Source organism: Leucopleurus acutus, assembly GCF_964270905.1.
Source record: "Leucopleurus acutus genome assembly, chromosome: 13".
NCBI classification, from domain to species: Eukaryota; Metazoa; Chordata; class Mammalia; order Artiodactyla; family Delphinidae; genus Leucopleurus; species Leucopleurus acutus.
In genome coordinates, this window is record NC_139155.1 from 1,566,082 (window position 1) to 1,591,669 (window position 25,588).

General features: G+C 61.9%; 2 protein-coding genes across 5 annotated transcripts in view; both read right to left on the reverse strand.

The window, feature by feature from the left end:
• Positions 1 to 4,298, reverse strand: part of NFATC1 (nuclear factor of activated T cells 1) — a gene marked incomplete at both ends in the record, with an annotated part of 99,085 nt that extends 94,787 nt beyond the window's left edge. For all 3 annotated transcript variants that reach the window (XM_082853148.1, XM_082853145.1, XM_082853147.1), the window contains one exon: positions 4,172 to 4,298. In XM_082853148.1, the coding sequence (XP_082709274.1) occupies positions 4,172 to 4,298 (127 nt within the window). The remainder of the gene's footprint in view (positions 1 to 4,171) is intronic.
• A 16,062-nt stretch (positions 4,299 to 20,360) lies between these two features.
• ATP9B (ATPase phospholipid transporting 9B (putative)) overlaps positions 20,361 to 25,588 on the reverse strand; it is a 218,194-nt gene continuing 212,966 nt past the window's right edge. For both annotated transcript variants that reach the window (XM_082853143.1, XM_082853144.1), the window contains 3 exons: positions 23,999 to 24,056; positions 23,122 to 23,325; positions 20,361 to 20,864 (listed from right to left, as the gene is read on the reverse strand). In XM_082853143.1, coding sequence (XP_082709269.1) covers positions 20,728 to 20,864; positions 23,122 to 23,325; positions 23,999 to 24,056 — 399 coding nt within the window. In that variant the 3' untranslated portion in view covers positions 20,361 to 20,727. The remainder of the gene's footprint in view (positions 20,865 to 23,121; positions 23,326 to 23,998; positions 24,057 to 25,588) is intronic.

Consider the following 25,588-nt stretch of genomic DNA (forward strand, 5'->3'; position numbering starts at 1 on the left):
CTGTTTCCGGGTTTACATAAACAAGCAGCTTGCCGGCCGCCGGCTTCCGAGTTTTAAATAAACTCTCCCCGCGAGCTGGAGCGCACGCCTTTCACTGGTGTCCCGGCTCCCTGCGCCCACACCCGCGCCCGGGGCCCCCAGGAGGCTCTCGGGTCCGCCCCTCCGCGCGAGCGAGACCCCCGAGTGCCCCCCGGGTCCGCACTCGGGGGATACGCGTGCGCCGGGGACTGGGGGGAGGGGACACGGCGTCCAGCCACCTCCGTCTGCCCCGCCGCCCGAGCGCCCCTGCGGCCGGAGCCGGGTGGGCAGAGGCTGGGGGCGGGCGAGGACGGGACCGGCGGTGGACCCCCGCCCGCCTGCAGCCTCACTCCGGGGAGGCGGGCACCGCTAGCGGTGCCGGCTGGCTGCACCCGGAGGCAGCGGGTCGCGAAGATCAATAGCTGCGTCCCGAGTTGCTGCTGACGCCGCACCAACCTACTGAACGTGCCTAGAGGGGCCTCCCCGCTGCCTGGCCCCTCGTAGGACGAGGATCAGCCCGTCTCGGTTGTTGCCGAGTCTGTAACGCGCACGTCCAGCCGAAGCCCCGCAGCCAGGGCCCGGAGTAGAATTCCCTGGACCGCAGGGCTCGCTTTCAAAGCAGCGGCTTCTTCCCCAACCCGCTGCGGAAGAGCAACGAACACAGGGAACACCGTTTTCCAGCCCCCAGAGCCCGAAAGAGGAAGGTGGGAGGTTGGTCGGGGCTGGGAGCGCGCTCTCCTTCGCACCTTGAGGCCGGGCTGCTTTACGCGGCCTTCCACTCGCAGGCTGATGCCCAACTGGCACCCCTTCCTTTTTGGGACCCCGTTCACGTTAGTCCCTCAGATTCCTGAAACACGCGTGCACACGCCTGTGTGCGCACAAGTAGCCTGCCAGCCACCCGCGAGTGACTCCAAAGCTTTCCCAGGTTGAGGGAGAGCTCGCGGGGGGGTGAAACCCAAGGCCCGGACACAGAGCAGCCCGTCCGCACAACAGCAGTATAAAAGGCTAGGCCCGCCTGAGCACCAACTCTCCCCAGGACTTTCTCCCAGGTGTTTGTTCTAACTGCCCGAGAATCTTGGCACCCCGTGACACCAGCATCTGGAAGAGCAACGGGATGGTGGCCAAGACGGCGGTGTGAGAGGCTGAGGACGACCCGCGCGGGGGGACTCGAGTGGGAAAGGAGGAGGGTGCACAAGTGTCCGTTTCTGCAGCTCCGCTGCTAATCAAGCGAGTCCTGCTCTCTGCCCCCAGGCCCTCTGGCCCCGTGGGGATTGCTTTTCTCGGAAGCAGATAACCTGGGAATCACGTGACCCCTCCCCCAACCCCTTTCCCTCTCGTGACCCTTTCCAAATCGCTGGTTTTCTCCAGTGATAAACTATAGTTCACTTTGGCCTGATTTAGTTTCTAATAATAGTTCTATCTTTGAGATGTATGTTGGAGGGCTGTTTTGTTTTAGTTTGCTTTTTTTGCTGACCTTCAGGCAAATGGAAGTTCTGTTTTCCGTTCAGAAGCCACAACATTTCATTTTCTCTCTTTTCGGGTTTTTTTTTTAAGTTCAGCCACCTTCTCACCCCCACCAAAAATTTACACACAAACAACAGCCTCTACCATCTGTTTAGACTAAAACTTCTCGCTCAACTGTTCTGTCCAGGAGAAAGTGGGTTTACCCTTCCGGGTGCACCCGAGCCCCTCGGGGTCAGGACTGGGGTCTGCTTTATCCTAAGGCCGAGCTGATCCCCACCTATTTGCGGATCCCCCACCGAGGTAACCGGATAGGGTGGCCGTGTTTTAACTGCTCCTCTTCCCAGCACCCCCGTGCCTTTCGTCTTGTAAATGGTTTGGAGCTATTTGCTAATTCAGCAGACACTCCCGTCTTGATGGAAACGTTTAGCTGGCTCTTCCTGTCAGAGGCTGCCGGTGTGCACCGGGCCCAGAGCTCCAGCCCTAGGTGTGACAGAGCAGCAGGGCCTTTTCTAATCTGGATTAGGAAACAACGCCGCGAAGTTAAGTGGCAGGAGAACAGCGCGGGCTTTGTTCCGTTCTGGAGAGCCCCGGGCACTCAGTGTGGAACCACCTCTGGATGGGTGGGTGGGTGTACCTACGAGGCCTGCATCTCTCTGCATTCCCCACGCACAAGAATGAGCACAGGGCCTTCTCCAACAGCAGTGCCCAGTGAGCTTTGACCACATGCTCACTAAACTGGAGGGAAGCGCTGGGGAATCCCTGAGATTCTCACATGGGCAACTAAAGCCCAGCCGGGCCTGCGGGGGAAGGCCTCAGCACGGCAGGCGTGGACCTGCAGGCCCTGCCTCTCATACCCTGTGCCTGGCTCTATGAAGGATTAGATCATACTTTCTGTTTAGCCTAATTCTGTGGTCCTTATAAATACACCAATATTTGTTTAGTCAAAGGGCATCATCACGCCTGGCGTGCTGCCTCTTAGCAGGGACACCTTCAAATGTATTTTCTTAAGCTGGAAACCTGAAAGATAACCACCACCCCCATAGACGCCTTTTCCTCTTGTAAGAGAAAAAAGATTCTCTATCGCAGACAGACCACCGACTGTTGAAGTAAAGCAACCTAAACTTTGAAAGACCCACATTTATAAAAAGCAGTGATAAGAAACTTTGAAATAAGTGTCAAGGATGTAAAATCAAAATCTCGACAACTTTTAAAACTTTTTTAACAGTAAGAGCTTGTCCTGTAAACGTCACCTGCTGTTTACATTTCAGCATCTTCTAAATTGGGATGAAATGGTGAGAAACATGAGGTACATCTTCCTCCCTTGATGAAAATACGTAGAAATAACATAAGACATCAAGACACTGACCCCATACCGATGTTCTTATATTGAATGTACGGTCTTGAGCTCACGTTTGCTAAAGAGAAGGAAGTTCTCCCGAGCCGGCAGTCTTTGAAAAGCGCAGTTGTAATGCAGGAGTGGCCGTCGCATTGATTAGATCGTGCAGGAGACGGCAGCAGTTACTTCCTAGCTCTCCCCACAGGGGTGTCTGCCCTGCGAAGTACGAGCACTCATCATGCACTGGCAGGCGAGGCGGTTTTCTTAAAATAGTTTAGACAAAGTACTTCAGGGTTGCTACGGCATTTGGAAAGGTGTCTCCCAGCTTCCATCGTGCTCCCTGACGAGGATGCTCGTCACCCCTTTCGGAGGCTATCTTCAGACACCTTCAGGAACGCCGTAGGAACTCTGGGCTGCTTTGGTCAGGGGTGGGAGGGGTGTTGAGAAGGTGCGGGTGAGGGGACTGTGGACCTAAGACCGCACGCGGGAGGGTCGCAAGCGCACCGTCAGTAGCGGCGGCCTCGCCATCACCAGCCTTCAGGGCAGGGCAGACACTTATGCCATCTTCGTGACTATGAACAAGTAGCTTGAAACTCGGCGGTCTCTTTTCCAACTGTCCTGGAACATCTACGGTTGGAACTCTCAAGTCTCTAAGGCTGCAAACTGTCTTGAATCAGGGGCTGTGCCCGACCGCTCCTCTGATGGCTTTTAGTCCTGCGGGTCGAGCCACCGGCGGGGCAGCGCCACACGGAGCGGTTCGCGGGGCCCAGCGCCTGGAAGGAATCTGCCACCGACTGAGCTCGTGGAGGGGCGCAGAACACCGCCCCCCCCCCGCAACCTCACTGTACGGCTGGTCTTCCTGGGGCCTTGCCCCACGGGGGAAGACACCGGCCATCCCTCTTTCCCAGAGAAACCTCGCTGCTTTCCAAAGTGTCCTTCCTTCGTGGTTCTGACGGCCCTAACCTCGCCCCGTCCCCCAGCCGCCTGCATTTGAACTGAGTTTCTATAGCCGGAGCAGCCGCGAGGCTGCACCAGCGAAGGCCAAGTGCGCGCACTCAGCGCTAGAGAAGAGGAGACACCTATTGGCAAGAAGGCGCGCACGAAATCAGGGCTGCTCTGGGGAAACACCAGGGGGACACCGCTTCCCAATCTGTGCAGCGCGCCCGCCGCGCGCCCGTCCGCCCGCGCCCCTCCCTGCGCGCGGACCCTGGACCGGCCTGCTCGCCCCTCCGCGGGCCGGGACCCCGCCGGGCGTGGGTCGGATGGGCGCGGGCCGCACGGGCGCCGGGCTCAGGGCGCGGGGCCGGGGGCCCCCGGGGGCCGCGGCGGGGGTCTACGGCCGCTCCGGCTTACCTTCCTCTGCCGACTTCATGGTGCCCCCGGCGGGCGCAGAGGGCCCCAAAGTTTCTCCGCTCCCGCAGACTGCAGCCGGAGGGCCGAGTGGAAACTTGGAAGGGACTGGAAAACTGGTACTTGGCATCCACGCGGCGGCGGCGGCGGCGGCGGCGGCGGCGGCGGGAGGAGCGGGAGGAGGAGCGGGCGTCTTGCGCCGCCGCGCGGGGCCGGGTCTCCCGAGGAAGGACGCCTCTCCCCCGGCGGACGCGCGCCGGCCCGGGCTCAGCGCCGCGCGCCCCAGAGAAGCGTTGTGAGGGGCGTGTGCGCGCGTGGCGGGTCCGGGCTGCGGCGGCCCCGGGAGCCCGGCAGGCTGACGGGCGGCGGGGGCTCGGAGGTGGGCGGCGGGGGCTCGGAGGTGTGCGCCCGCGCCCCGGTCCCCGCGCCCGGCCGCCCTCCCCGGCGCGGTGACTGACTGTGCCGGCGAGTTCGGAGCCTCTGAGTCTCGCTCTGACGCAGGGCCGCGCTCTGCCTGCTGCCTTTTTAAAGCTGGAAAACACCTCCCCCGCCTCCCCGCCGGCCCGGCCGCTCCCGCGCCCCCTCCCTGCCGTGACATCACGCCCCAGCCCGCCCGAGCCAGCGCTGGGCCCGGGGGACCAGTGGCCGAGCGCCCGCCCCTCCCCGCGCCGGGCAGCCGCTCGACCGGCCCGCGGGGCGCAACGGGGGGCGGGCAGGGGCGCACCCGGCGCACGGCCCGGCCCGGACGCCTGGGTCCACGCGGGTGTCCTGAGAGAGCCACACTCTGCTTTAATGAGGGGGCGGGGAGGGGGGCCGGAGACGAGGGGGGTGCCGAGAGGGCCCTGCATGCTGAAGTCATTATGTAAAATCGCAGGCTTTCCCTGCTGTGGAAATTTGGAAAAGCGCTTCCACTGGCAGGCCCGAGAAAGGAAATTCCCATCCCGCTAAATTACTAACAGATTGCACGGCAGTCGCGGGACGTGGAGTTATTGTCATTTTTCTTCTGTAAATATCTGAGCGTCCCAGATTGCCTGTTGCATGGCGGGCTGGGGGGAGGGGGTGTCTTGGAGAACCGCGAGCCCCTCCCCGGGCTCCCAGCCGCCGGCACCCGGCCCGCCCCAGAGGGCCAGGGGCGGTTTACGGGCGCGACTTCGGGGTTTCTAACCGACGGGGGCTGGTCTGAGAACCGAGAGCCGGCGCTCGGGGAAACCTCTCCAACCGGCCCGTTTCACTTTACACTTTCCTCTTTCAGACCCTGCTGCTTCTCCTCGGCGCGGCTCAGCGGCCAAAACGGGACCGTAGTTTCGTGTTGGCCTTGGAGGGAAGGGACTGGAGTGTTTGTTCGGGCGGTTAAAATGTCTGGTGTATAAAAATAATAAATCTATTGCACGACACCCTATGTGGTTTAAAATAAACCCCAAGCAAAAGACTTGTCTGCCGCGGGGACCGGGAGGCCTGCAGGTCGCGCGGGTGGGCACCCTCAACGACTTCACGCCCGGGACCTGGGGAAAGTGGGGTGCGACATTTGACCCCCATCTGTGTGTTTCGCTGCCCCTTGGGCGCGATATTAAACAGTAAGAAGGTGCCCGGCGGGGGCGATACCCGCGTCACCGCTGCCGGTTATCGGTTCATCGCAGCGGCGTCGACCCGACAGGGCTGAAATCCCTTCTTCCGGCTCAGGTCTCCCCTCGGGTGTCTGGTGGGTGTCAGGACACTTTTCGGGTGCCACTACCTGTGGGTCTGCTCCCACCACGAGAGCCGGGCCTGGCACGCGCCTTGTGCCCCAGGCCAAGGGAGGGGGAACCCCGCGTGGACACCGGGGCTGGGGGTGGGGGGACCCCAGGAGGAGGCTGGAGGCCTAAAAGTGGGACCTCGCGAGGATGCTGAGGCTCGGGGGAGTCGCCAGGACACCGAGGCTGGAGGGACCCCGCGAGGACGACGAGGCTGGGGGGACCCCTCAAGGATGCTGGACGCGGGGCGGGGGCGGAGGCGGGGCGGGGGGGCCGGGGCGTGCAACAGAGCCGGAAGCCGCCAGGGGGCGCTAGGGTCGGGCCGCCCACGCCCCTCCCTCGCCCCTCCCTTTAAAATGATCTGGCCGCTGTACGTTCTGGTGTCCCCAGATCTGGGTGCCAGGGTTCTGCCAGGGGAGTGTGCGTGGAGAGGTCCCGCCCCACTGCCGGGACGGGCCAGGAGGAGGGGGCCGAGTCCTTGCGGGGGGCGAAGGGGGGTGTGGAAAGTTGTATGAAAATAAAGACCGACTCTCACTCCCTCCCGTCCGCCCCTCTGGCGCTTTCACACGCGCGCGGGACCGTCTCCCGGTCCTGGAGCCCGCGGGACCCCCTGGGGCCGGGGGCGCCCCTGGGTTGCAGAGGGGCCGAGCTGGGGGCTGCTGGCCGCCACTGCCCCTCCTCCTCTTCCTCCAATAAATAATTTTCACTCCATCCAGAAAAGCTCTTTTCCTGTCTGCTCTCAACGCGCCCCTTATTCCCCCGCCCGGGTGACGGAATCCCCGTCTGTTTCCCTCTGTTTAATTCCGTTGCCGGGACCACGGTGGCCGCGCGCCAGGGCGCAGGGAGTTCCGGGGGCGGCGGCGCAGCTCGGCGGCCAGCGCGCCCCCGTGTCCGCCTCGGGCCGGTCCTGCGGCCACCTCGGGACCACGGGCCTCCGTCCCCGCGGCCGCGGCCCCCCGCGCTCCCCTTCCGCCTCTCCGGCTCCTCGGGCCTCCTCTCGAAGTGTGTTTATAGCTGCTACTAGGAGAGACGTTACACGGGTTTTATTTTAAGGATGGGTGATGACTAACGAAGTTAAAAGGAGCTTAGGACAGAAAACAAGACTATTTTTAGATTACTGTTGTTTCTGTGGATTATTGGGGCAAATACACCCAAAGAAGCTTACCATTTTCAAAGTCGCTTCGGATGCCAAATCCTCTCTCTTGGCGCACACTTGGGTAATCCATCCCCCCTGCCTAATATTTCCTATAGACTCTGCAGTTGCTCGGGCTTTTGTGTTTAAGCACAACTGCTATGGAGACGCCACCCTCAGTGACGTGGGCGGTCCGGGACCTGGGCAGGAGGACCTGGGAAGCCCTGGCCTGGCTGGAGCTGCCCTGAAGGGGATGCTCTGTCCCCCGCCCTGGGAGCCCCGCTGGGGACCGTCTGGCCCACCTGGCCTGGGGCTTTCCAGCCTCCAGGGAGGCAGCTTCCGTGCACACACTGCACTGGCAGGGGCTCCTGGGCAGGTGCTGGGCCACGGCCCACCCTTTCTTCCTGTTCCTCAGGCCACGGCCCACCCTTTCTTCCTGTTCCTCAGTCGCACACCCAGGCGCCACTTCTTGCTGGTGAAAATCACCCCAAACGTCTGCGGGTTGCACGTGGATGCTTTGTGCTCGCCAGGTCCACGCGGTGAGCCCGGCAGTGGCCAGCTTGACGTTCTCCCATTTGGAAACACCTTGGGCGTCTGAATCCTCTATAAGGGGCAGGTGTGCGTTCTTCCTGCAGGCAGCGAGAAGCACACGGACTGAACAGAGGCGCTGGCAGGTGCGCTTGGGGACAGCGGCAGCTAGCCGGAGGGTGGAGACTGGCATGACGTTAAAAATCAGAATTGTGAAGAGGGTATTTACTTCTAAGTAAACTTAGCTGAGGTGGTTTTCAAAAAGCCAGTGGCAGTGCATCTCCAGGGCGTGGCTGAAGTTGAGAAAGACGGGGCTGCACACCTGCGTCAGCCCCTCCGGACGTCCCGCTTCGGTCTGACGTGTCCTTAGAGGTCCATGGATTTAGGGCTTGGAAGTTTACACTGTGCGTTTACTTGTGAAATCGCTCTCTAACCCACCCCTCTTCCCTGGAACGGTGCAGGGGCCTCCTTCGTCTCCCGAGCACGCACTCCAAGCACCACCACCAGGTCTAAAGCCTCAGTCATCAGTCAGTCACCTCCCCTGAGCACAGCTCTCAGCGTGGCTCCTGCTGTCCCTCCCCCACGTCACTGCCACCCACCCTGAGTCTCAGCCTCACCCCCACCAACGCCCAGAGCCCTCCTCCAGTCCACCTGCCCCCCCCCCCGGGTCCTTATCACCGTCTGAAACATCTTTGCCCACCTCCGTAGCCCCTCGCACTGCCGTCCAGTGTGGTGGCCTTGGACAGCCGAGTCTGCTCTGTAGCCTAAAACATCCTCCCTGGAGAACGTTCCACGTGACCTCGAGAGGAATGTGTGTCCCGCTGTGGCGGGCTGGCACGTCCGAAGCGCGTCTGTAGGCCTCGTTGCTTCACGGTGTGGCTCAAGCCTTCTGCTTCCCGGTTGGCTTCCGTCTGGTTGTTACGTCCGTCATCGACAGTGGGGTGTTGGCGCCTCCACCTGTCGCTGTAGGACCATCTATTGCTCCCTTCCTTCCATCAGATTTGCTTCATATATTTTGGAGCTCGGCTGTTAGATGCACACGTTTCTAACTGTTGTGTCCTCCTGATGGAGTGGCCCTGTTATCATTACGAAACATCCCTCTTTATTTGTAATAACACTTGTTGTGTTAAAGCCTATTTTGTCTGACATCGGTGCAGCCATTCCAGCCTTCCCGCACTTGTTCTTTGCATAGTATACTTTTCCACCCCTTCGTCCATTCGTGCCTTGAATCTAAAGTGTGCCTCTTACAGCCAGCTGCAAGTTGGATCACCTTGTTTTTCGTCCAGTTTGACAATCTCTGCCTTTTTATCAGCTTGTTAAATGCATCCACACTTAACGTGATCGTTGATATCGTTGGATTTATGTCTGCCATTTCATTTTTCCTGTTTCTCATGTTTCTCGTGTCTGTTCTGTTCCTCCGTTCTCCTTTATCGCCTTCCTTATGTTAAGTGAATGTTGTCTCATGTAGCATTACGAATTCTTTAATGATTTTTACCGTTTCTAAAGTTATTTCCTTAGTGGTCGTTCTAGGGTTTACCACTTACGTTTTAACATCACAATCAGGTTAATTCCAGTGATATACATAAACATTAATCTCATGTGGGTTTATTCCTTTTCCCCCTGTTTATGGCATTATGTTACTTACACGACCAATAGCAATGCTGCAAACTCAGCGGACTCTGCAAGCGCGCTTCCTTTACCACCTGTAGTCAACTCCTCCAGCCCAGCTCTGCTCCACCCACTTCCTTGGTACTGTTATTGATGAAAATATTACACATGTATTACATTTCCACTGGTAATAGGCCTGCCATTACATTATATCTATGTAATTTTATACAATTGCTTTTTAAATCAGTTATTAGAACACAGGAGGAAACTATACATTTGCGCTGCCTTATACAGTGACCTGCTTACCTTAACGGCACTCTGTTTTTCCTCGTGTGGATTCAGTTTCCGTCTGGGGTCATGTGCTTTCAACCTGAAGAACGTCCTTTACTTCTCGTAAAAGGTGGATCTGCCAGCAGCCACGTCTCAGTTTTTGTGTATCTGGGAACACTTCATTTCACCCTCGTTTTTGAAAGACAGCTTTGCTGAGTATGGGATCCTTGGTTGACAGTTTCTTTGTTTCCTTTGAGCACTTGGGATGTGTCAGCCACTGCCTTCCGGCCTGCGGTGTCTCTGCGGAAGGCCAGTCTCATTTGGAGGCAGTCCTACCGGGGGCCCCTTGAAGGGACCACACTCTCCTCTTGCTGCTCTCAGGATGTTCTCCTCGCTGTGGTTCTCAGCGCCTTCACTGTGATGCAGGTCTCTCCTGGCGTGGAACCACCCTCACAAGCGGGGGCGAGGGCTCTGGGGGTCCCGGCGTTCTCAAGGTACAGCCTCCGTTCCACTGCAGGGGTGGGGGCTGCGTGGGAGCAGGTGCCCCTCTTCCCAGCCGCACTCCCCGGGGACTCAGCCCACGGGACCAGGGAGCCCCGCGTTGGTGGCTGCAGCCTCTGGACTGGAGCCCCCTCCTCGCTGAGCTGGGACGCTGGGGGAGTCTCGGTTCAAATACCAAAGACTCTCCTTTTTAAAGCAGTTTCCGTAGATTTTCTTGAATAGATGTTTCTTTTGCCATTTTGTCCTTAGGAGCATTTGCAGAGGCTTTGAATGGTTGTTTTCTTTTAGATGATTTTCTGCGTTTTCACTGTGAAGCAGGTCAGCTGAGCTCATGCTTGCAGTGCAGAAGTTGACGTGGCGTCTGCATTGCAGCCCCGCGCGGCACCCAGGGGAGCTGTCATCGAGGCCTTCAGCTCGTGGGCTGTGGTGAGGGTTAAAGGAGGCCCTGCCCGCTTTCCTCGGTGACCGGCCCCCAGCCGCTCAACGAACGTGATGAACATCTCAGAGCCAGAGTGTCCTGGGCCGGATTGCATCTTCCAAGGAGGCGCTGGAGCCCTGACCCCTGGTACCCGTGAGTGGACCGAACGTGGAAACAGGGTCCTTGCAGATGGGATCAGTGAAGAGGAGGTCATTACGTGGCCTCACCCAACGTGGCCATCGTCCTCATGAGAGAGAAGGTGACGGGGCAGCGACACGGGAGTGCCCCTGAGGACACCAGCACTACCGGCCCCTGGGAGAGGCAGGAGGACCCTGCCCTGGAGCCTAGGAGGGAGCGCGGCCCTGCCCGTGCCCTGACCCTGCACTTCCAGGGCTGTGAGAGAATATCATTCTGTCAGTTTGAGGCCCCAGTTCGTGGCACTTTGCTCGGCGGCTCCAGGGAACAAACTCAAAGGCTGGGTGGTGTGTATTTCCTTCCGGGAGCCCGGCTGACAGCCTGCTGGGGGCCCTCCTGACCCACTGCCGGGCTGGTGGCCGTGGTGCCACCCCAGGCCCCTCTTCTCCCCACGGTACCCCCGTCAGGCAACTTCGCCCGGGGACCCCTCCGTGTGGGTCGTGGGCTGCCCTGCTCCCCTTGGGACTCAGCTCCTGGGGGCCGTGGGGGGGTGAGCCCCCGGCTCTGGGGCCCCCCCGGGACGCCGTGCCCACTGGGCCCGCGAGGAAGGCGCGGCCGCAGGCGGATTCCTGGGCGGTTTGATCACCTGGATCCAGAGGCACCTGAAAGCCCAACTCCGGGTTCCTCACGAGGGGAGGAGACCCCTTCCCTCTCGCGCTGCCTCCGTCTATTCTGCTGTGGGGTTCGGCCTCAGCTAGAACCCCAGGCCACACAGGAGCCGCCGCTGGCACCCGGGCTCTGCCCCTGCCCTGCAAGGCCCGAGAGGGACAGGCAGCTTCGGAGGCGGATGCAGAAGGATGGGTGAGGGCGGAGGCTGCGAGCGCCCCGCTGAGCAGAGTCCTCGAGCTTCACGTCGGTTCTCTTGGGAAACCTGCCGGAGCTCCCCCTGCCCTGAGCCCCGGGCAGCTGCCTCGCGCCCTCCCTGCCAGCCTCAGGCCAGCTGCGGGCTTGGTGAGCCCTGTCCTTTATTTCTGAGAAGTCGGAGGACGTGCGGAAGAGAAGGGCACTCAGCTCCCGTTTGGCCGTCGCGGCGTCTGCTCTGGCCACCGACCTGGCCGGAGGGGACTAGGTTCCACCTCTTGTTTCTGGCGAGTGTCGGGGTCTGCATCTGGGAGCTCACAATGCTTTCCTTTTGTGAAAGAGTAAGAGGAATAATAGTAACAGTTTTCTGGTGGCAAATTTGCTAAATTAGGCAGCAACCCAGGGCGCGCCGCTTTCACCGCAGCCTTAGACGGGGAGGCTGCCGAGTCCCTGTCTCTGCTCTGATTGGCTTTCGTTTTACATGCGGCGCAGTTTTCGGGGGTGGGTGCACAGGCCAGCCGCCCCTCCCGGGCCCAGGGCTCCGACCCCGCAGCGAGGTGGAATCTGCCCATGGCTTGGGGCTGCCGGGCTTCCCAAACTATTTTTAAAGTGTCTTTGGTTCAATAAAGCTCTAACCGAGTTTTGCCAGCCACTTTTTCCATTAATTTCTAAACCGGAGTGAACTTCAAGGGAAATTTAATCCACGTGCTTCCGATTCATTTACACAGCTCGCTGAGGTGCCGTGTTGAGCTGTTTGGTGCTGAAGCACAGGCGGCTTTCTACAAGCCTGCTTGGCCTTTTTTCCTTCTTGGAAACAGGAAGTGGCATCTTGCCAGCGTGTAAATGGACGCGATCGCTCAGTGACGATGCTGTTTCAAACCCACACCCAAGAGCCTGGGGCTGTCGCAGGGCCCTGGGCTGCTGGGTCCCCAGGCGGGTGGGGGAATGGGGCTGACACCCCCGCACAGCCCTCTGGCTGTCCCGCATTTGGGCCTCAGGTACCCAGACAGCAAGAGAGCCTGTACTGTGCTAGTCTCTTTAAAACTTGTGTCAATACTCATAACAAAAATTTACCATCTTAACCATTTTTAGTGTACAGTTCACTGGCGTTAAGCACCTTCACACTGTCACCAGCATCCGTCTCCAGAGGCTTCTCATCTTCTCAGACTGACACTCGTCTCCGAGCGCCTCCGGCTCTCGCCCTTCCCCACCGTCGCTCTGTCTGACTTCGCCTGCTTAGCCCAGGCCCCTCGTGTAAGTGGAATCACACAGGATTCGTCCTTTCGGGACGGCTTATTTCACTCGGCATCATGTCCTTAAGGTCCAGGCGGGCTGTACCAGGGTGAGAGTTTCCTCCCCTTCGAGGCTAAATCAGATTCTGTCGTGCGCAGGGGCCACGTCGTCCTCCGTGCTCATCCGTGGACGGGTGTTTGGGTCGTGTCCACCTTTCAGCTGTGGGAGCGGTGCTGGCCTGACCGTGGGTGCGGACTCCCCCGAGACCCTGCCTTCAGTGTCTGGGCGACACGCCCAGACGTGGGGTTTCTGGACCCTACGGTGCTCCTGAGTTGGGCTCTTCGGGGGACCAGCGGCCTGCGCTTGGTTTGCAGGTGGCGTCGCGGTGGCCGCTCTGGACAGGTTCTCAACAACTTCCCCTCCGGGGATCTGCACTCCGGTGAGACCTCCAGGCTGGTAGCCAGACCTCGGCAGCGCCTGGGGCAGCAGGGAGGGCGGCGGGGGGCCTCCAGGCCGGGCACCTGGGGTGCAGTCAGCTCCAGGCTGGAGGTGCTCCAAAGAAGACACAGCGCCCGTCCCAGTGCAGGTGGAGAACCAAGGCCTCTGGGGCCCAAGGACAAAGGGCGTGGCCACAACCTCGCGGGCTCTGGGCCTGGGGGAGCGAAGAAATAACCCGGGGGGTTCTCTCGTCCCCGTCAGGAGTGGCTCTGTGGCTGGGCCCCCCTCTGTCTCCCTGTCTCTGTCCCTCCCTCGTCATCGTTGTTGTTTTTTTTTCAATTTATTTATATTATTTTTATTTTTGGCTGTGTTGGGTCTCTGTTGCTGCGCGTGGGCTTTTCTCTAGTTGTGGCGAGCGGGGGCTACTTTTTGTTGTGGTGCGTGGGCTTCTCATTGCGGTGGCTTCTCTTGTTGCGGAGCACGGGCTCTAGGTGCGCAGGCTCAGTAGTTGTGGCTCACGGGCTCTAGGCGTGCAGGCTTCAGTAATTGCGGCTCGCAGGCTGTAAAGCACAGGCTCAGCAGTTGTGGCGCACAGGCTCAGCAGTTGTGGCTCACGGGCTTAGTTGCTCCGCGGCATGTGGGATCCTCCCAGACCAGGGCTCGAACCCGTGTCCCCTGTGTTGGCAGGCGGATTCCTAACCACTGCGCCGCCAGGGAAGCCCCCGTCACTGCTCTTTAATGATGAACGTAGCCGTGCTCTCGGCTGTGGTCCTCACAGGGTGTCCTCCTGATCTGGTCACGCTGGGCACCAGGCTGCCGGGTGGGCTGGGCCTTGGTTGCCCTACTGGGCAGTGTGACGGGGCCCTTGATGGCCCGTGTGTCCCGGGCGAGGGCTCTGCAGCCGAGTGGCTCACCCACCAGCCTGGGGGATACGGTTGCTGAAATGGCTACAGGTTCCCACCAGGCTCACCAGCTGGGCGTCCACCCGCCGTCCACCTTCCCCAGTTTCCTCCTGAGGACCCACGTGGGTGCCCCGAGCTGGAGGCTCCGGAAGCAGGGTCCCTGGGCCGAGGGCAGCACGTCCTGCAGACTGCTAGGGCCACGTGCTGGGGTGGGAGGGTGGGGAGCTCTCAGGGAGGGTTAGCAACGCTGGCCACGCCTGGCGTCCCTCGCATCCTGGTGGCCTGTCACCCTGCGAGCACTGCGTCTGGATCCAACCAGCCTGAGCCTGGCCCCGGGTCCCGGCACCGGGCAGCCGCCGCGCCCGTCACCTGCCGCGCCCCCCGTGGGCTCCACCTCCGGGCCCACCCCTCCAGCCTGCACCGGGAGACCCAGCTCGGCCGCCAGCTGCCCGAACCCCGACCCGCACGGCACACGGAGCTCGGCTTGCCCAGGTCACCTGCCTCCTTCTTGCTGCCATTTCAGCTTCTTCTCATTTTGTCACAAATTGGGGGGATGGTCGGGGGCAGAGAGAACTCCTGAGGGGCGGGGTGGCATCAGTCCGAATGTTGCAGCGATTTCAGGGGGGCGGGATCCACAGCCCTGCATGTGTGCCCATGTGGGGTGGCAGGCGGTGGGCAGGAGGGTCCCCGGCACCCCCAGTACGCCCTGCTGCTAGGAGGTGGCCCCCCTCAGGTCGCGGGGGGAGCCCCTCACCCCTGCCGAGGGGCTCCCGCCACAGGCTTCACGCCCAGAGGCGGCGGGGGGTGGGACGGCCAGCTGGGGACCTCACAGCCCCGCCGTCGGCACGGGCTCCAGGCGGCCGGGCAGTGGGACCTCAGGCTGGGCCGAGGACACAGGGTGGCCGGGGACTGGGAGGTTCGCCCCCGGAGCCCCCCAGGCTCCCAGGGTCCTCGGCATCGGGGCGGTGGCGCCTGAACCAAGGGGCCCATCCAGTCTGCTGGGCACGAGCGCCTCACATCCCGCCAAGTGGGGCCTGGAGGTGGCAGCGCTGAGCTCGAGCTGGTGGCCGCGCGGGACGCACCCACCACCTGTGGGCCATCACCTCCGTCAGGAAGCTGGCGGCTCTTCCCGAGTGGCCTCGGCACCGTGACAGTGACGCAGCCTCACGACCTTCGGGGACTGAAAACCACAGATCCTTAGAGAGAAACAGGAGCCGCCCCGAGGACATCAGTGAGACGTGTGGCTGGAGGGTGACGACGGTGTCCCTCCTCCAGGACCTCCTCGGGACCTGCCGCAGGGCAGGTGCTCAGGCCGGGCCCGGGGCGGGCAGGTAAACGCGACATTTGCTGGTTACTCTGTTCTGTGGTTTCGGATGAGCGTGGAACTTACCAGCTGGAACGGGGGCCTCACCCAGGCTCATGGGCCAGGAGGCTGCACGCCGAGTTGTGAGACGTCGCCCCATTCGGGCTGTGGATCTGGGGGCGCAGTGGCCTTCCTCTCCTGTTTGAGGAAAACAGTAAGAAGGATAGCACCCCTTGTCCTGGGGCGAGACCCAAAGTCGTCGTCACAGCAACAGCCTCCAGACGCCCAGAGGACCCCCGCCCCCCTCGGAGCGACAGTCAGGGCCACTCAGGACGGGAGGACGTCGGGACTGAGGGGACGTCCCACAGTGCAGCTCACCTGTGTGTGGACGGTACCCCCTGCAGTTGTGCCCAGAAGCCCCCAGCTTTACAGAAACCCCCGGCGGCTCCTGGGAGCCAACAGGTTAAAGGCCGAGGCTCCACTCAGCCACGCAGGCGTCTGACTTTTCTCAGGATCCAGCTCCTCGGGGTCGGGTGGCAGGGCTGGGTGCCCGGCACAGTGTGGCCGCGAGGGCACAGCCCGCACCCTGGCACCTGATTCCATCACAGACTAAAACCGTCTCAGTGCCTGGCTGGCGGTTTCTCTGCACCTTCGGGTCAGGAAGAGACTGGACCCCTTGAAGTGATATCTCCGAGTCAACACTGCTGAGGTGTCCCGCACCTGCTGCAGGTCACCCGGGATCGCAGGACTTGGGAGGAGGCTTTGCAGATGGGTTCGGTCACGATGAGGCTGTCCCGGAGCGAGGCCCCACCCACTGGCCGGCGTCGTCAGAGAACCCGGGGCTTTGGACACGGACACGCGGGGGGTGGCGGGGCTGAGGGCGCGGGCACAGGTCGGCGGAGCGCCGCGGCCACAGCCAGGTGCGCAGCAGGCCAGGCGGGGAGGCAGGCGGGGCCCCTGAGCCTGGGAGGGAGGGCGGCCCTGGACACCGTCCACTCCGACTCCCGGCCTCCAGAACCGAGGGGGTGAACCTCCGTCCTTCCACCTGGCTGGCGGTGCTTTGTCTGGGGGCCCCTTCCCAGGACGTTGGGGGTCGCGGCTGGGACGACGGCCCCTCGGGCTCTGCTGAGGGCGTCGTGTCGAGTGAACACGGAAGGGGCTCTGCTGGGCTGCGGGGGGCGAGGGGGCCCGTCCGCGCCCGGGAACCGGGAGCCCCTCCCGCAGGGCCCTGTGTAGTGGTAGCCTGGCGTCCCCCGCGCCGCTCCCCTGCCGGTTCTGGCCTTTTCTTCATCCTTTGCACAGGTCGTGTCTGCTCGTCGGCCCGGAGGGTCCGAAGTTCTGCCCAGGCCTCAGCCCGGCGCCTTCTGGCCGCGAATCCGGCTCTGCCTCCGGAACTGACTGGCCACCCCGCCAGGTGGACAGACATGGAGCTCCAGGCGGCCCGAGGAGGGGCCCAGATGGACGACCGATGCGGGCGCCGGCTGCCACGTGTCCGGGGCGGCCCGCGGTGGGCGGAGCCTCCTGCGACCCTGGGGGCCCGGCAGCAGCCATGTCACGCCCGTCCCCCGGGGCTCAGAGCCGTCCACGGTGTCCCTCCCGCACCCCCCCCCCCCCGCGGCCGGCAGAGGGGACGGGAGAGGCAGGCGGGGGCCGTCCACGTCCACAAGTGCCCTCAACGTGCCCCTGCCGCGCGCTAGGCCTGGCGTCTGCGGCCTCCCGGCCTCCCTGAGCCGTGAGGGTCCCGGGACCCCGAAAGCAGCGCGGGGACGGGCTGCAGCTGCAGCTGCGGAGCCCAGGCGGCCAGTTCCGGGACGAGCCTTGGAAAAGGGCACCGGGGCTGGAGTGGGGCTGTTCTCTGGTTTTAAAAATTGGGAAAATCCTGCAGCTCAGGGAGGACTGTTTTCAGACCTCGGTCCTCCTGGGCTCCGCGGTTCCGCTCAGCCGTCGTCTCCGAGGCCCAAGGCCCCAGAGCCTTCCGGGCCCACCGGGAGCCCCCCTCCACTGGGACGGGGGCAGGAGCCGCGGGGCCGCTGGCGGGGTCTCCCCGGGAGGACGGAGGGAGGTGCCGCCTGGGCTTTACTATGAGGAGGTACCCCGGGCCCCACGCAGGCAGAGTGGACGCCGCGTGGACACAGACGCCCGGGTGAAGGCAGGTTCTTCAAGGCGACGAACCCCGGCCCCTCAGGGAATCACACTTTCTGGGCTCGGCTGTTCCGGCCCAAGGAGACGCCCGGAGCCTAAGAACCCAGGCATCAGCCCGGACCCTGCGGGCCGTGGGCGGCATTTCTTAGCTTCCAGCGCCGCCTGCTGGAATCTCCCGGAATTACAGCTGCTCCCCAGGGCGCGGTGGCCGAGGCGTTTCCTGTTTATCGGAGCCCAGCCAGGCGGCCGGAGCTCGGCTGAGCAGGGCCCGCTGGGCCCCAAAGTGCCCGGCGACTGCGGGATCGCAGGGGAGCAGCCACCGCACCCCCTTCCTGAGGACACAAACCGATACGACCTGCCCGCCGTGCCCCGGGCCCGTCCCAGCCCTGCCCAGAAGCTCGGGGCGCGGGCTCCCCGCCCAGCTCCCCACGGCTGGGAGAGAGGGACACGAGGAACCTTCCCGACCGGAGGGCTCAGACCAGGATTTACTGGGAAGTCGGGGAGCCCAGCACGGTCCTCCTCGCGTGGCCAGCCAGCTTCCCGAGTCTAAATCATTCCAAGATAAAGAGCTTTCAGGAGAGAACATGCAGGAAGGTCCCGTCCAGGTGTGGACCCGCCCAGCAGCGCCCCAGGGTCCCGCCTGTTTGAGGGACACAGGATTGTTTCGTGAGCGAGGGGCTGGGCTGTGTTGAGGGGCTTGGGGCTGCTGGCCTGACTGTGGGGACCTGGCCGGGGGACCAGGTGGCAGTGAAGGACCCTCCCCCTCCCCGAGGCCGAGGCGTGTCTGGGATCGAGGACACGCCAGGCCCGTCCTCTGGCCACGGTGTCCCCAGGCGGCCCGCGTGCAGGAAGGGGGGGTGTGGTCGTGGTGGCTGCAGGGGAGCACAGCCTGACCCTGTGCCCGAGGGCCCCGGAGTCCCCGCCCAGCCCTTACCTGCACGGGGTGGGGATGCTACCATGGGCCAGGTGGGGAATCCCTTAAACCTCCCCAAGCCTCAGTCTCCGCATCCCTCATTGTCTGTCCGGCGCTGTCCTGGGATGGGTCAAGGCCGGGGGCGCCAGGGCACTGAGTCACCGGGGCAGTGACCCCCCCCCCCAAGGCGTGGCCTGGTAGGCCGAGTGGACAGACCGAGGCCGCGTCCAGGGGGATGATGCTGGGTTCGAGCGGGTGACCCCTTCCCAGGGCCCGGGCTGGGCCCCTCGCGCGTTCTGGGGTACTCAGAGCCTGGGGGTGGAGGGGCCCCAGCTCTGTTCGAGGTCCCGCCCTTGGGCCATCTGGGGTTCCGGTGGGACGGGGTGACAAGACAGCAAGCCCTGGCCCAAGTCCCTGGTCCGCAGAGCACAGGGGCCTTTCCAGGGCCTCTTGGTGGAGCGAGGGAGGGGGCCCAGCAGGAGGGCTCCCAGGGACCCCCGGACAGGACGTGGGGACACGCCTGCACCCACGTGGCTCAGGGGACGGGCTTGAGGTGCAGGGAGCTCCGGCCACCCTCCCACGGGGCGGGGGGTGCACTCCCTGGTGTGTGTGGGGGTCCCTGAGCCCTCCCACAGCAGGAGGCCCAGCAGGGCCCGGGCAGGCGACGCAGGCCGACCCAGCTGGAAGGAGCAGAGGCCACTTCCGCAGCCCACACCCCCGTCCCCTGGGCGCCGCCGGGCGAGTTCACAGGCTCGGCGGACACAGTGCAGCCCTGACTCAGAGACACTGATGACGGTCACGAGTCTGGAATAGGACGGGGCCACCTCCAGGGGCTGCGGAAGAGCCGTTCACCCCCCACCCACCCCCTCATCCCTCCACCCGCCCCTCCACTTGTCATCCACCTGCCCACCCTTCCTCCACTTGTCCATCTGACCCCCCCATCCGTCTACGTCACACAGTAATGGGGGCCAGTGGCGTCTAGGCTCTTGGGGACACGGTGGTGGAGACTGGGCCCTCCTCACACCCACCGTGCCCTCCCTCCGTCACCAGCAGTCCCCACACGCAGCTACAGTCAAACTACAGACCGGACCTGGGCTCTCAGGGAGAACGCCTGCCCGCCCGCTGCTGCGTCCGCTTCACATCCTCTGAAGGGCGCACCTACCGGCCTGCAAACAGCCCCTGCCTCCTGGTCGCCTGCGTCCTGTCACCCCTTCCCTCACGGCCACGGCCGTGCTCACTCTGCACGAGGGCCTTCCAGCCCCTTCCACCCCCAGGCGCCCCTCCCGGCCCCTCCAAGGCAGGGAGCCCGTCCACCTGCCCCCGTCAGGCCTCGTAGGTGAGCGCCCAACCCCTGCTGAGACGTCCAGGATTTCTCAGGGCACGTGGCTGGCACAGCCCGTGAGCCCGCCTCGCCTGTCCCCTTTCAGCCCCTCCGGCCTCCCCCAGGTCCCCCTTGGGTCCTGAGCACAAGCTCCTCCCTTGGCCCCAGATCCCCGCAAACCCGCAGCTCTGCGAGGAGCTGAAACAGCGACGCCCGGTGGGCAGGGGAGGACCGGCCACCTGGGAGGTGCTGGTGGGACAGTCTGAGCAGCTCTGGGCATCACCCCTCCTCCTCTGGGACCCAGCCCTGGGGGCCTCGGGCACACCGAGGGTCCCGGCACACCGCTCAGACCCCGGGCAGCTCCCAGCGGTGGAGCCGCTGCCCGCCCAGAGGTGCCCCTTGAACAAAAGAACTCGGCTGTTCAGGGAAGCGTTTTTCCAGCCCAGCATCAGTGAGGCGCTGCGCCCACAGCCGGGGGGGCCCAGGCGGCCGGAGCCAGGCGCTAACGAGGTGTGCAGTTGTGTGATTTCACAAATGTCGAAAGGATGGGAACTCAGAAACGGGCTTGACTAACAGCAGAGCCTCGGGACGTACCTAAGTTGCTGCCGTGGACTTACGGGCAAATGCCCCGCCCTGCGCCACGTGGCTGCCGTGGGCGCCGCCGGGACCAGCGTGGCCCGCGGGAGGGGCAGGCGGGGAGGGAGCGGCACAGACACGGGCCTTTACAGCATCGAGACTTTATTCTGGTTAAGCGGGGAGGCTTTCCATATTGTAACATCAAAGAAGGAATTTGAATGTTAGGAAACTGCAGAACATTAAGCGGCCTTTCATTTCAGTTCTCAGAACAGCAGACAAAGATGGATGCTTTACAGGAGCAGTGAAATCATTAGGCCGCATTTTCAACATAAAGTCAAGCTGGTTCGACATGGAAATTAAACTTGGAGAAACCATAAAAAGGGAAGGAAAGGAAATCCGGCCGCGGCACGACTGTCTGCGGAGCCCCACCCTGGCCCCCTCCCGGGCCCTTCCTGCCTCACGCCCTCTCTCGGCAGCCGCCGCCGCGCACCCTGCATCACGGAAACGGGCCCGAAGGTGCCGGAACCTTCCGTGGCAGGTGCGTGGCCCTAGGAGGAGAGCTTGGAGTAGCTGGGAGGGGACAGCTTCCGCTTCAAGTACTTCAGGACGTAGAGAGGAAGACAGCTGACCACCGTGATCGCGGACACTTTCCACACGAAGGTCACGGTCATGATGAAAGGAACATCTGTGGGAGAGAAATCCGGGAACGGGTGTCAGAGGCGCCCAGGGGCGGGCCTCGTGGAGCCTCGGGGTCTGGGTTACAGCGCTGCTTTCCCTGCACACCACGGGCAGGGGCTCCTCTAACAGGAGGCACAAAGCCCCAGCTGCGCAGGGCCGGTGCTGCACGGCCCGCGGGCTCGGTCCAGAGGCAGCCTGGGGCCGGCTCAGACCGTCCGGGCTCATCTTCGTTGTCCTGAGGACAGGCGACCCTGGGCGTCGGGGCCTTGAGGCCACTGGCAGAGCTGTCCCCGTGAGCCCACCTCCCGTGCCCCTCGGTCCTGCCACCACAGGGTGGTGTTCCCAGGGTTAATGGCTGTCCTAATCCTTACGGGTGAAGAGCTGTGTGAGAACCCAACGGGCGGCCGATCCTAGGACAGCCATCCCTGGAGACTGTCGTCGGAAGTGGGACGAAGCAGCCTGGTAGGCTCATGGCCGCTGAGGCCCAGAAAAGGGCAGGGAAACCCCGGGTCTGCATGCAGGGCACACGGGGTCCCAGGCGGTGTTTAAGCACATTGTAGAAAACCCGGGAAGTGTTTTCCAGGGGTCCAATCACTAAAAATTCACGGCAAAATGTTGCGGGGACGACGCACGGTCGCCTGACGGACACGGGTGCTCATCGGCGGACGCAGGACGCCCAGCACCATCCCCTCTTATGAGCCGCAGAACCCCGACGGGGCCCAGGGCCTCCCGCGCTGTCGCCAGGTGGGAGGAGCCCACAGCAAACTCCACGAAGAGGGGAGGCGGGGCTCTTTATCAGTCGAGCCTCTGGAGTGACGGCGTTCTGCTAAGTTTCTGCAGTCTTGAAGGACGTGGTAGCGTCAACGACCGGAGAAGGCTCCACGAGACCCCCTGCCTGTGTCTGCTTCACACGGGGCCCCGGGCGGCCCTGCTGCTGGTGTCCCAGCTGTGGCTTCTGTTTTGTGCTCTGTGCACACATGCTGGGAGAAGCAGCTGCGGGCCCAGGAAACGCCCGAGAAGAAGCCAACACCGCTCCGTCCAAGAGTGTCAACTCGCGTTCACACAGGAAAGCAAACGTCTATTCTCAAAACAAAGTAACCAAGATATTGTAATTTGAAAAGAACCACTTCTTATGTGCCATGGCTATTTTTTTGGTGAATGTTTCTTTTAATGCAAAAACACGAATCTGTAATAGTTTTCCTATGTACGTACTCACCATTGAGCAGATACTTGGATGTGAATTCACCCAACTTCTGCTTTTATGATGGAATTCTTTTTACTTCTCTACCATCTATAATACGTTAAAGTTATGGAAGGGGCACACAATTCATAAACTCCCGCTGTTGAAACTTGCCTAAACATTCATTTTGTAATTTATAGCTCTGCTGTGAAGGATGGAGATATTTTCACAATACGTGAAAAGTGATGTTACCATCACTTTTCACCAAAAATAACTTTGTGGTCCATTGCTCTCCTCCACTTCACAGAAATGTGAGGCTCTCATCTTTCGTCCCAGTGAAGTCTGCTCGTCCCAAGTCGCTGGCGTTAGAAACAGGAAGTAGATGCCGACTTGTGACTTCAAGGGTCAGGGCTCTGCCTTAGATGAGTTTTCCGACGGTGGCGAGTGAAGAGCTGGGTTTGATGAGGCGCGTCAGGTGAGGCGAGATCAGAGCGCCGGCCGTGGACGGGAAGCGGGAGTCTTGGAGAGGGACTGGGGACGGCCGTGCGAACGCACCCAGAGCGGCTCAACCCTCCCCCAGGGCCACGTCAGGTGACCCCCCCCCCAGACCCGCCCTCCCTCCCACTCCAGCCAGCGCTCACACCCAGCAAGCAGCCCCCCTCCTCAGGGCCCTGCTGGTAACGGGGGCGGGCAAGAAGGGGGCAGGGGCGCAGCGACCCGGGCCACGTGCCGCCTGCAGGTTCTGACGCCGCTCGGGACCGAGGCAGCTGGGCCCCGTGGCTCCGGGGAAGGAGGGCGGGCGGCGCCAGGCCCCATCCTGGAAGCCCTCTTCCCTGCAGCCTCAGCGGCCTCCATCAGGAAAAGGGACAAACAATACAGCTCTTGTGGGGAGAACTCGGCACGACTTCACGTATTGTTGCAAGGGGTTTAATCTTTCTACAGAAATAAGCTCTGTGTTGTGAAGCTGTCTGATGTGGGTTTTATTACGATCTGCAATCTAAGATAACGTATTAGAAGCAACAAAGAAAACGTTTAAAAACCAGTAAGAGACAGCTATTCAGAAAAGAAGTCTAAAGCAACTTACCAAAATATTGATTTAGAAAAGCGAGCGAGGCCACGTAGCAGCCAAGGCTGAGCAGCTCGGCGACCGCCATCAGCCAGTGCCACGTCCGGACGGTCAGGGCCACCATCAGAAGCTCTGTGAGGACGAGGGCCGTGAAGGAGATGGCCACCACGTGCACAAACTCGGACTCAAAAAGCACCAGGGCCCCAAACATGAGGATGCCGCCTGCAAAACAGCCGGGGTGCGCAGTGTGGCTTTGGACACGACGACCTTCCTACTTCGGGTCGGCCGCTCCGTTACTGTATGCGGGGCGAGAGCCGCTGACACTGACAGACACGGGCTGTGCACACCCGCACCCAGTGATCTGTGTAAACTCTGGACCGGGGACAAAGTGAGACGTGGATTCTGGCAGAGGGTGGGGGGGGGGGGAGCCGTGCCTGCGCGCCAGTTAGCAGCTACGCGCTGGCTGCCGCCTTCCGGGGCTGCCTGCTAACCACTCCCACAGGCTCCCGTTTGTCTGGGACACCAAGCGGGGGCAGCTGGTGACTTCGGACTTCCTAATTCATATTTCTCGAAGTCCGGCTATCATGCCAAGAAAGAAAGCCATTGCGGGGCGTAGGCAGCGTGGTAAGTGCTGATTAAATTTTTCTGGATTGTCTTTTATTTAAAAACAGGTCAGTTTTTAGGTGACCTGCACCAGTAAAAACGCCAACCCCTGCTGCGTTGTGAAGAGGCCTGCGGGACCAGCTGCTGGGGTATCGATTCACAAGATAAACTGAAAGCAATATTCAACTGCTGATGAAATGTTAAGCTTTTGGAACTTAACTGGGAGGTGAAAACAATATTGCCCGTAGAAAACAAAAAAGCTTCAGTGCAGGAGAAGGCGGGTCCGTCTTACCTTGGTAAATACTGATTAAAACCCAGACGAGGAAGGTCTTACAGGATAAGGATCTTCCCTAGAGTAGACAGTGGAGCAGTTTAGTTAACAGAGCAGAACACACGTTTTTAAGTAGCTGTGTGCGGGTGACTTGTCAAGACCCCAGGCCCCCAGCCCAACCCACGTACCGATCCAGCCACCGTCCTCCTCCCGCGCACCCGGGCCGCCCGCCCCGCTCCGCTTATGGTAAAGGGGTGAGCGGTCTCCTGTTTGACCTCTGGTGACCTTAAGCCACGGCTCTCCATTCCCGGCCTTCCTAGTGACCCAGGAGTCGACATTGAAACGCACTATTCTGCATAATAAAAACAATTTCCCTTTATTTCTTCTTTACTTCGTGGGAACAAATCTTCCTATATCTACTTCTTAGTTTCCTTAGGTGACAAAGGACGGTCTATCACACCTGAAGTCAGAATTTAGGCCCTGAGGTCCTTTCTGGAAAAGATGCCATATCAACACGCCCAGCACAAACAAGGGTTTCTGGCACAGCAACCTTCACCTTGAAAACTCAGCCTGCGTCTGTCCGACCACACTCCCGAAGACGCTTCTATCCGAGAAGGAGGTGGGGTCACAAGTCGCCGCCCAGCCCATTCCTGCCAAGGGCTGGCCGAGGCAGCGCACGTCCCTGAGGCCTGTGGATGAGGGTGTCGGGACGAAGCCCGGCGAGGCCGCGGCGCGGGACTCACAGACCCTCACGCTCGTCCCCCGCGTCTCCCGCCCGCCGGCACAGCCCACAGACGTCGTTTCCGTTTATGGATGGAGAAGCACCGCAGCTGGCGACTTCCCGAAGGCCGCGCTGCAGCCAGGCCTGACGGAGGAGACCAAGGCTCTGCTGGGGTGCGGGGCATCCCCGCCAGGAAGAGGCGGCACGTGATGCTAAACAGCACGAGGGAAGAACAAACCGTACATAGGACGGGGGCAGGCGCCAGCACAAGGACACCCAGAGGCTGAATCCCGTCCACCCGGCGTCCACGGACACCTTTGAAAGAGGCGGTTGCAGCAGCTTGGTCCCGAGGGGCCACCTGAGAACGTCCTGGCTGAGCCCGAGGCCTCACTGCGTTTGAGTGGAGAGCAACCTTCAAACGTGTCATCATTTGTTAAAAGGCAATTTTTTTTTTTGTGGTACGCGGGCCTCTCACCATTGTGGCCTCTCCCGCTGCGAAGCACAGGCTCCGGACGCGCAGGCTCAGCGGCCACGGCTCATGGGCCCAGCTGCTCCGCGGCATGTGGGATCGAGCTGGACTGGGGCACGAACCCGCGTCCCCTGCATCGGCAGGCGGACTCCCAACCGCTGCGCCACCAGGGAAGCCCCAATCAATATTGTTTTTTAAAGGAAGAAAACAGCCACGCTCAGGGACAGACCCTGGCATGCGTGCACACAGGTCCTCCTTCCTGCCTCTGTCTGTACCTGCACCAGCCTCCTTCCTGCCTCTGTACCTGCAGCAGACATGCCGCCGCCGACCCGCCGAGTGCAGGGGCCCTGCGATGCCGCGTCCCGTGGCGGGAGCCCTGTCTCCGGCGGCGGCATGTCTGCCTCCAGCCCCCTCCGCAGGC